The sequence below is a fragment of the Dama dama genome, chromosome 20, assembly GCF_033118175.1.
Source record: "Dama dama isolate Ldn47 chromosome 20, ASM3311817v1, whole genome shotgun sequence".
NCBI lineage: Eukaryota > Metazoa > Chordata > Mammalia > Artiodactyla > Cervidae > Dama > Dama dama.
In genome coordinates, this window is record NC_083700.1 from 44392731 (window position 1) to 44404465 (window position 11735).

Below are 11735 nucleotides of genomic sequence, written 5' to 3' on the forward strand. Positions count from 1 at the left end.
ACAGAATTACATTGAAAAAGTTTTCATCCATATAAATTAACCATTACCTCTATTGGCATAGTGAATGGCTTCCACTTCCAAGTTCCCACAATTATAAACAGTACTGGGGTAAACATCTCTAAAATAGACATATCTATAAGTTCAATTAATGAAACTTATTTAAGATATATTTATAGAAGTGGAAATGTTAGGGGGAAAATTGATGAGTACTCTTAAGGTTTTTGGTTTGATATACAGTGTTCTCTCCAACAACAGAGAATGTTCTTAAGAATAAGAGAATTGTTCTTAATAATTTTCATACATCTTAAAGGTCAAAAATAAATGAAGTACCTCATTTTCATTTGTATATTTTGAATATCTTTCCATACATTTATTTTGTGCCTTTCTTTTGTGACTGAAGCAATCAACTATTCAAATAATAACTCAATAACTGGGCTTCCCTGATGACTCAGATGGTAAAGAATCTCCCTGCAATGGGAGACCCAGGTTCAATCCCTGGAGAAGGAAATGGCTACCCACTCCAGTATTCTTGCCTGGAGAATTCCATGGACTGAGAAGCCTGGCGGGTTATACAGTTCATGGGGTTGCAAAGAGTCAGACACAACTGAGTGACTAATGCTTTCACTAACTGACAAATCAAATTCTACGTACCACTTGGCCTTTAGACTTAATTCATGGAGTGGTTAATGGTCCTATTTTTTTAATTAGAGTTTATTAAATGCATAATTTACATCCTATAAAATTCCCTTTTATAACACAGTTTAGTGAGTTTTGACAAATGCCTACCATCATGTAACCATCACCATATTCAAGTTATAGGACATTTCTACCACCCTAAAATGATAGCCAACTCCTGCTTTATCTCCTAACACCAGCAAGCACTAATGTGTTTTCTGTTCCTATGCTTTTGCCTTTTCCAGGGTGTCATGTAAACGGACTCACTCGGTATATAGCCTTTTGAGTCTGAATTCTTGCACCTTGTTTAATGCATTTGAGATTCATTCATGTTTTTACCTGTTTTCTTTTTCTTCCCTTTTTATTGCTGGGTGGTATTCTATTGTGTGGATATACCACCATTTTTTAAAATCTGTTTACCTATTGAAGGATATTTAGGCTGTTCTCGTTTTTCCCAATTATGAGTACATCTGATATAAAACTTCATACACATGGCTTTGTATGAATGGGCTCTAAGGCATGCAGGCTTCAGTAGTTGCAGACCGTGGGCTCAGAAGTTGTGGCTCTCGGACTCCAGAGCACAGGCTCAATAGTTATGCTGCATGGGGCAAGTTGCTCTGCAACAAGAGGAATCTTCCCAACCAGGGATCGAACCTGTGTCTCCTGCACAGACTCCTCACCACTGATGCACTAGGCAAGCCCAAGTAGGCAAGTTTTTTAAATAAGAAGTTTTAATCAGTGCCTGGTTGTATATGAACTTATCATACAGTTGATCCATTACCCATATCCTTTGATTCATCCCTGTCAGGTAGTATTAGGCTACTTATTTAGCAAATCTAATGTGTTTTAAAAAATTCAGTGTAGTTCAGTCACTCAGTCATGCCCAACTCTTTGCAGCCCCATGGATTGCAGTATGCCAGGCCTCCCTGTCCATCACCAGCTCCCGGAGTTTACCCAAACTCATGTCCATTGAGTCGGTGATGCCATCCAACCATCTCATTCTCTGTCATCCCTTTCTCCTCCTGCCCTCAATCTTTCCCAGCATCAGGGTCTTTTCAAATGAGTCAGCTCTTCACATCAGGTGGCCAAAGTATTGGAGTTTCAGCTTCAACATCAGTCCTTCCAATGAACACTTAGGACTGATCTCCTTTAGGATGGACTGGTTGGATCTCCTTGCAGTCCAAGGGACTCTCAAGAGTCTTCTCCAGCACCATAGTTCAAAAGCATCAGTTCTTCAGCCGCTCAGCTTTCTTTATAGTCCAACTGTCACATCCATACATGACTATTGGAAAAACCATAGCTTTGACTAGACAGACCTTTGTTAGAAAGAAAGAAATAAGAAGCCATTCATTAGCTTAAAATATCAGTGTAAATCAAGGCATGGGTACAATTTATGGGTGAGTTATATTTCTTATCATCAGTTGTGATGTACAGTAAATTCTCTGTCCATGGGGTTCTCCAGGCAAGAATACTGGAGTGGATTGCCATGCACATCTCCAGGGGATCTTCCTGATCCAGGGATCAAACCCAGGTCTCTTGCATTGCAGGCGGACTCTTTATCATCTGAGCCACAAGGGAAGCCTATGAAACATGTAACAAATATCAAATAAGAAACACTATGGTACATTTCTCAGGATGAATGAGTTTACAGTATCATGAGTCTGTACTTCTAGATTTATAAATAACTTTATAAGAACAGAGTGATGATAGTTATGTTAGAGGAGCACATAAAGGGTGACCTATCCAAACTTAGTGATGCTGCAACATCCTGTAAATAGAGATCTGAAGGGCTGTTAGCCAAAGAGGGGCGAGGAGAATGTTCCAGAGAGAGGAACCAGCTTACACCAAGATTTGGTTTGGCAGGTGAGAGAAGAGCACTAGGGCGAGAGAACTGAGGATGCCATCAAAGAATGTTCAACTGGACTACAGAATGAGTGGAATAGAAACAAAATTGAGAAAGAGTAAGATGGACTAGAGCAGATGGAAAAAATTATTGGTTGGGAAATTTCCAGAATGGCCAGAGAAACTTTATTGTATGAGGAAGATAGGCTAGGAGGTAGATAGGGTTGGTGGTTGACAATATAGTTGTGACTGTGGACTAAAAGTATTGGACAGGTCATTAGAGTTAGGGAAGTTAAGAAACTTCAGATAGAGTCCATGGATACCCACATCCACCAAATAACATAAACACATTTGTATTAATAGACTTGCATGGAGTTTCATGTCAGTACATTGGGAAACTGAGCTAAAATGAAACATAAGTGTTTATTACAAATCTTCTCAACACCTTATGCCCTGTGAAGCTCTAAACAAGGAATGCAATGTGCAGCTATTCCCAGAAGTGTTAGAACACAAAGATTTTATTTTATTATTTTTGAGAATCATTCAGTATTACTGCTCTTGTAGGCCATGCTCTTTTTGCCAGAGAAATGATAGCATTTTAAAGAAAGAATTGACTGTCTATACCTAACAGTGCTCACATTGCTAACTAATCACTTTTCTACAACTCTTGGCAGTGGTTCTCAGACTGATGTAAAAAGGAATCCATCACTTGCAGAATTCAAGAAAAGGGTAGACTCCTGGAATTCAGTCTCAAGAATCTGATCCAGTAGGCCTGGGCTTGAGCCAGGGGATCGGTAGTATATCAGGCACCTCAGGTGATTTGGACGTGTTGCCAGTGGTTGGCGTGGATCCAGCTGGGTCTGCAGAATTTCTGAAACAGTTTTCAATATTAGCTGCACACTAGAATCATCTGGAGAGTCTCTAAAAATCCCACTGACCAGGCCATGCCTCATAGCAATTAAATCTAAGTCTCCAGAGTTGCCTCAGTATTTGTTTAAAGCTCCCAGGTGATTCCAACATGCAGCCAATTAGAGAACCCCCGCTCCTAAAGATTCACTGTGGAAAGGCTTAAGCTTCTTTGGCTCCTCAGGACTTGGAAATACTTCATAAGATCTATAGCTAATACTCCAGTAAAAGCTTGGCCTGCCTCTGGGTTAATTAGCTTATCAGGGAAAGCCACCTAGAGTTTCCCCGTTTCTCTAGGGAGGAACAGTTCTCTCGGAGAGTAGTTTTTAGCCTCTTTCTCCAAATAGTACCAGAAGGAAATTCCTGAGAAGAAACAAAACTCAGAGCCATTATAAAATTCTAAATTGAAACAAAACCACCATAAAAAAAAGAAAGAAATGGTTCCAAAAAAGTCGTCTTTCCCAAGAGAATTCTGGTTCTGTCACCTTTAGCTCTTATGTCATCACATCCCCAACTTTTTAAAACAAGAAATTGCTTAGATGAACTTTACAGTGGTTCATAGCCTCAAGTTTGAAGTTCTTTAGTAATTTCTTCTTAGATGGACTTAACATCATTTCTCTTTTCTGAAATACTCACCAACTTCAGGCTCTACCAGGAGGAAAACCTAATGTGATAGAGTTGAGTCTTAGAGCACACACTTCATACATGACTGCTTTTCTTCCTTCTCTCTTCTCCTTTTCATTTTGCCTCATCAGAGGACACAGTGAATGAAGGAAGAAGCAAATAGCAAAATAAAGATGGCCAGTATTTGGGAATATGACATCCATCTATCTTCTCCTAGTAAAATGTAGGCTGTGTTTGTAACAATTGTTGGTTATAGGACTGTGATTTCTTATTCTAAATCATTAGTGTTAGATGTTTCTCTGGATTAAAATAATTTATATTTTAGGAGAAAATACTGTGTATTCTGTTATACAAGCAGGATCTTGAGCATCACTTTGTAATCAAAAATGGATATTTCCGCAGCACAGCAGAGTACAAATTGCCTCACAGCAATTCCCCAGTGGTGGTAAGAAACACCACCAAATGAGCTTGCACCAAAAAAGAAACATTTGGGTTTTAAAGCTTGTTTGGATATTAGAATTGTAGACTATAGCATCCTGGAATTCCAACCAATTATAAAAAACCTCTTTGTTCTCTCTCTTTTTCTTCCTCTTTTTTACTTTTTATCTTGCTTCTGGCTTTTATGGACAACCATAATATGTTTGTGTAGAGAGACGAGGACCTTTGTGCGTATCATCTCATTTAATCCTAATCAAAATCCATTCACATATGTATTATTAGTTCCACTTTACAGATAAGAAAGCCAGATCTCTGAAAGATTAAACTGCTTGTGAAAATGCTAAGAGCCTACCTTCAAGCACTTGACATTCACACTCCCTGACTACAGCATCCACTGTGCCACACAGCTTCCTTCCCAATAGAGTTGAAGACACAAATCACTGAATTTAAGATGCCATATGCACAGATCCCATTTTATGTTTAACATAAAAGCTTATTGCTGATAACTTCCAGTTAAAAAACAAAAGCCGTTTATAATCATCCAGAAAGAAAGAATTGGAACAGTATTTAAGCTCGGCATTTGGTCCAGCAATATAACATCGGATTTTAAATAAACGAGTGCTTTATCCAAGTAAGTCAATACTTCAACACTGAAATAATATATAAAATACATTTTTTAGGTGTCCCGAATCCAACCCATTGAGAATGGTCAAGAAGAAAATTCACAGGGAAGGTCCTTTAAAGACTGTCTTGCAAGACTCTTCAGCTGGATAATGGGAATCAGCCACTGTGAACACCTTCAATTAAGGCAATAAACGTATGTGCGCTCGCGCGCACTGGTGTTAGAATTGAGTTGCAAAGCTAAGGCAAATACAAAAAATGTGTCCTTCTGTGCAAGTTTCCATTATAACCAGAAGGGATCTAGATACTAGATCATTTTGGTCATTATTGTTATCTTTATTATTTATTGTTCAAATATATTTTGGTTTTTCACTGATATTTCACTCATTAATGGGAACTTAGCATTCCTCAATCAAATAGCCCTTGATAGTAGTAACTTTTTTTGTTCTCTTATCTGAAGTGCTGTTTTTGCATCTCCCTTTATTTTTCCGAGGAAAAATGGTAAGTGGCAGATCTCACTAAGTAGCAAGTCATTGCCAAATTTTCATGTCATAAATAAATAGCAATTTTGTTTTAAGTAACTTTAAAATTCCAAAGTATAATTTATACAAATGGGATATAGGATAAATAGAAAAATCAAGATTTTTAACATGGAACTTAAAGCTTCAAAAATTGACATACTAGGGACTTAGAGTTTATCAAATTTAAGAATCCAAAACTACTTTTCAGAAACAAGTACTTATTTTTCCATGGACCTCTGCACTCAAGGACTGGATTCAGTATTTTGCTCAGTGACTTGCTGTGGACTTGAATGCACACTTGCTAATGGATGTAACATATTCTCACCTTCAGCTCTTTGGACTCAAGCTCTGCTAACTTCTCTGTACTCCTCTGTGTGTGTAATTGCCCTGATGAATTGTATGACCACTTTCTTCTTAAGACTCTGAATTAAGCTTCTGTGCATGAATTTTTAGTTTGCCTATTGAAAGTTTGCCCTGTCTACTAATAAGATTTCATATTGCATATAAAGAATTCAACCAGATTAAAAGGCAAAACCCCTTGTCACCTAGTTTGACTCATAGGGAGTCCATTCTTCAATACAGGTGAACTGAAAATATTAAGTGCAATTCTGATTTTTTTAATATTGCTAAAAAAAAAATGCTGACGGGGAAGTGAGCGACATCATAACTTCCTGCATAGGCATCATACCATTTGAATATTTCAAATCCTGCATTTACATACATGTAGTTGTTATAATAGAGAATCATAGAGTTTTATAGATGATAAGCATTTTAGTTTGTCCTTTCTCTAGATTCTTTCAGGAAAAAACTATTCCTGTGCTAGAAGAGAACTCATCTTATTCCTTAAAGCCTACTGAGGTTCATAGTCCATCTCTTTCATTCTACGGTTTGGATTTGTTTGCTGTTAGTGAAATTAATGAACAGATGGCCCCTGAGTTCTTTGTACACTCCTTTCATGCACTTGGAAACTATTATTAAATTTCTCTTATGTTTTCTTCCCTATACATAGTCACTTCATTGTTTTCTTTTTCTCTGTTTATCTCTCTAACTACCACCTTTAAGTGATAAGTCCTGAGCAGAATCTTTTTAATTCCAGCCAAGTAGGGAAAGCCATCTCAAAGGTTAGAACTTAAGTGTGATGTGAAAGTGTAAGGGTACTGATTAGAAAAAGCAGGCTTCTCCCCAGAGCCCCGGGATCTAAAAGTGGAGTCAATCTGGAACCAGTTACCCTTGAGTTTAACCTGGTTATGACTTAGCATAAAGAAAGGGGTACTATTGCTTGGAATTTATAAGCAGTGAAAGGAAGATCTAGGGGTCACCAAAATGTGCTTTTAAATGGCAAAACCTAGATCTTAATAGCTCACTTACACTTATCTGTGCAATGCCTTATTTTTAAGGTGACCTTATATCCCTATTTAGGACAGCCCCAGTTTAAGCCACAAGGGAAGCTCAGCTGGTAAAGAATCTGCCTGCAATGCAGGAGACCTGGGTTCAATCGCTGGGTTGGGAAGATCCCCTGGAGAAGGGAAAGGCTACCCACTCCAGGATTGTGGCCTGAAGAATTCCATGGATGGTATAGTCCATGGGGTCGCAAAGAGTCGGACACGACTGCGCGATTTTCACTTTCACTTTTCAAGCCCAGGTGTAGATGAAAATTTATATGCTCTCCCTACAGCCACTGCGCATTTTTGGTCACTCTCCAGCTTTTTTACCTGTCACTTGGTTTATTTTCTCCGCTTCTTTTCTCCCTTGCACTGATTACCAGCGATTTGTTTCTGTTACTTTCTTTGCTTTATTGAGGTCTTTTAATACAGTAAATCCCCTACACATGAACCTTCAAAGTTTATAATTTTCAAAGATGCAAACGTGCACTCTCATGTCCAATCACATAAGTTAGTTCACGTGTCCGGCGTACATTGTCACGTGTGTGTACCCTCTGCACGTGGTTGTGCATTTGTGTACTTCAGAGTACTATATAGAGTACAGAAGTACAATTTATTTCAAGCCCAGGATGTCCAGAAGCATTGGTAATGTAGCTGGTACTGCTAAGTGCCAACTGTTATCCCGTACTACTATACTTTTCAAGGTACTGTATTGTAAAATTAAAAATGTTTTCTTTATTTTTTGTTTGTTTTTTATGTCTTATTTGTGTGAAAAGTATTATAAACCTATTGCAGTACAGTACTATATAGCTGATCATGTTATTTGGCTACCTAGGCTAACATCGTTGGACTTATGAACTCACTCTCAGAACAGAACTCATTCATTTGTGGGGGACTTAAGTGTATTTCAGTTCTGCTTTCCAAGGAGATGGTTGTCCCCTTCACTCTTTAGTAAATTCAATGAGCCTTATGGACATTATTATTTAGGGTAAGATAAATTGATACCTAGGCCAGCGGCCTTTGGAGCAGCATCTGTTTTCTCTCCCTTGTTTAAATCTCCTTTTGTTTCTTTCCAGTGTCACATCTTTACTCTTTCTTTACCCACCAGTTGCCACAGACTGATTAATCTTCCATTTATAACTTAACATCTTTCCAGAAATTACTATGTGCTGGGTCCTGTCCAGAGGAGTGACACTCCTGTCAGTTTTATACTGAAATACTGTGTATTAAATTGTATTTTTTTCAGTTCACAGATTTCAAGTCCCCATGGGGCCACTAGAAATAAAACTATGATGTTCTGTTTCCACAGTTCTTATGGCTTTTATTCTATCATAGTGCAATCTGTAACTCTGAAAGATCTCTTTTGTCATAAAAGCATGCTTGTGCTTCTGGAAGGAATACTCAAGAAAATTTAGAGATGAGCCACTGATTAGTCAACATTTTTCTCAGGACTTTTTTTTTTAAATGGGAAATTAAACTTTCTAAGGGCTTATCAGGAATTAGTAAAAAGGTCCACATGCTCTGGTCACTACTGATTCTTACTGATACTGTTTTTCTCTAGTAGGTTGAAGTGGGTAAGACCTAGAAAAAATCTGCCTTAAGCAGTCATCAGTGATATTCTTCTAGTTGTGGTTAATATGCCTCGATTCAGTGAAAATGGATTTATTCACATACATTCAAAAAATGTTTTAGCTATTCAAAACAGCTTAACTTGTAAAGTGCCACACTTTACATGGACGAAATCTCATGGCATGTGTTCATTATGTGAAATTCTATTTATGATATCTTTGACTTACAGAGTCAAAGCTACAATGAAAAACATTCTAAACATGTAATTTGATGGTAAAACCCTTTTGTAATGCCGCTATTATTGGTTTGTGCTGTCACTTATGTTAGCTCCTGACATGACCTATATGTGGCGTGATTAATTATGTCATATTGATTTCCACTGCAATATTTCAGCAGCCATATTGAGTGTCTGAAACCATTTAATTATTAGCCATTCCACAGGGTTCCTTGGTACACAATTCAGTTGCTTAAAAAAAAAATGTAAAAAAGTCTCTACAAAGAATTCTTTGGTTGAGGTAAACAACAGAGATTGCAGTCCGTAGTCTGGATTCATGCATCAAAAATGAAGTGTTTAAAGTAGATCTTTGTCAGCTAGCAAATGCCATTTCAGTCTGAACATTTCACCACTCCTTCTATGCCATCTGTCTCACAGGGAGCAATTAATCTGAAACTCCAACATGCAGCATTAAAATTCCATTAACGCTGAACAGAATATTAACATGTCTGGCATTACCATATTTATCTCTCCAAATTTCAGTGTTAATTTTGAATAAGACAGGTATAACATTTTCCTCTATTTGGTTAATTAAGAATATTGGATAAAATATATAATTAGTAGCTAAATTGATATAATAATATATGCAACTCATTTGAATAATGCTGAATGTTTTTGCAATTTAAGTGTATTTGGGCTACAATTTTATTTAAGGCTACTGATTATTTGTAAAAACACCAAAATCTTTTATGAAGCCAGTTTTCCCAAGACTCTGACTTTGTAATTCCTTTTTCTTTTTGCAGAACCACATCACTGCCTTCGCAGAAGTCACATGATATTGAAGCAAATGGTCTCTCACTGCATTGGACATCATCCCTTTTCACCATCCATTCGTAACACCCAAAGTGTGTTTGATGACAAAAAAGGTTTATAAAGTTGTCTAATCATTTTTATAATTTAAAAATCAGTGTCAACTTATCTGTTTCCCCCACTAGACTGTGAGCTCCTCAAGGGCAGGACTGTGTCTTTCTCCTCTGTCTCCCCTGCACCTACAACAAAGCCTCACACAGAGTAGGTAGGTGTTCAATAAAAAAGTGATGACAAATGAACAAAAATTAATTCTGAAATAAAACATTCATTTTAATTTCTCACAGAATCACTGAGACTAAGTGAAAAGAAACCTCTACACGAGTCATATTTGTGTGAGAAGTCCCTCCACTTTGAGCTAGTTAAGCTTTTTAATTTATCATGTATCTTCTATTTGGCAGCATACCATATTTCATTCGAAGTGGACTTTGAAAGTCATGGGGGTTTTTATTTCATTATTCAGCATGACCTTATTTCCATTCTAACAGATTTCAGTGTGTGAAATTACTTTACTTTTAGAAAGTATGTTCTATACTAAAATAATGTTTGCACATAATATTATGCTATATTTCACTTAAAATACCATTCATACTATAAATTCTAAGACTGGTGCTTCTGCTTTTGAAGGTGAAAATGCCAATTTTTACTGTAATAAGTAATGTATCATAATTAAAAATTATTTATTTGGATTTTTGTTCCTGACAATTGTGATTTAATTGTTGACTTGTAGTTTTTGAATGCAGGCAGTGTTTAGGATAGTCTAAGTGACTGAATCCAGCAATCATACCTATTTATTGAACAGTTTTCCACAGATAACCATCTCAAGAGTGGTCAAAGGCTCCATTCTTTGGCCAGTCAAGTTTCCACATAATTTAAATAGAAAAGAATCACCCCCAGACAATGCAGATTAAATTATATAAACACAAGAAATATAGTCAATGTATTTTGCTTTGCATATTTGTAGTACTTTATAGTTTACAAAATATATTTTCATTTGTTATTTCATCTAATCCTCACAATGAAAAAAAGTGAAAGTCACTCAGTCGCGTCCAACTCTTTGTGATTCCAAATCCTCACAATAGCCCCAGGTAAACCGTTAAGAGTTTGGCTTTAGTGTTACAGATGAGAAAAATAAAGACAAGACAGGGTAAATAACGTGCCCAACTCCACACAACTAGGGTGAGGCAGTTACAGTTTAAATTCAGATTTAACATTCTTTGTAAATATGCCACAACTGCCATATCATCTGGACACATTGAGGCCTTTCAGTGGTCAGTGGCGTCCTGGGCAACCACCTATATGTCACAAAGAATGAAAAAATGCCAAAATAAAGTTATAAAAGTTATGCAGTATTTTAAACATTAGTGTGTTAAGAATAAACACTTTCAAAATACGATATACTAATCAATTTATAATCTTACCTAAAAATAATGTCAAGAATCTAGATGTTAGGTCTTTGTAAAGTCAAAACCTCAATCAGCCGTCTCTCCTGCAACCCTCATACCCATGCCCTAACCCCAGCCCCTCAGGAGAGGCCCTGAGGGGCAATCCCTTACACTGAGCATGTGGAGTTAAGAATGAAAGTTATTATATAAGGAAAATAAATTGGACTATGACAAAATCATTCAACATATTCCTCAACAATAACTGTGATTTTCAAAGCTACACAGAATAGCTTTGTCTTATGTGAGAAGTAGTTAATTGACTGAAAAGATTCTTCTTAACCTTGACAGAACTAAAGGAAATAAATTTTTAACTTTTTATGCAATTTTAACAGAAATCAAAAAGTAAATATAACCAAAGACTTCTCCATTACTCTCAAAATAGACATTACTTACTCTTTTCATCGCTGTAGGATTTAAACGACTTACAGTAGGACCAGAAAAGCAGAAAATTCCTATTTCTACCTTTCAGACTTCTCTAGCAAGTTCAGTTCCGGAGGAAATTTAGAATACTAAAAAGCTTGGAACACCTTGACACTCTTTTTAAAAAGATTTTTTTTTTTAAAGGCAATAATAGTGGTGGAGGTTTCGCTTACTGGAAATAAAAGTGGAGGAAATGATCATAATATTTTAG

At 36.8% G+C, this 11735-nt stretch overlaps 1 protein-coding gene across 2 annotated transcripts in view; it reads left to right on the plus strand.

Moving 5' to 3' along the window:
• Positions 1-10545, plus strand: part of PLPPR5 (phospholipid phosphatase related 5) — a 122455-nt gene extending 111910 nt beyond the window's left edge. For both annotated transcript variants that reach the window (XM_061119979.1, XM_061119980.1), the window contains exon 6: positions 9596-10545. In XM_061119979.1, the coding sequence (XP_060975962.1) occupies positions 9596-9628 (33 nt within the window). In that variant the 3' untranslated portion in view covers positions 9629-10545. The remainder of the gene's footprint in view (positions 1-9595) is intronic.
• The last annotated feature ends 1190 nt before the right edge of the window (positions 10546-11735 follow it).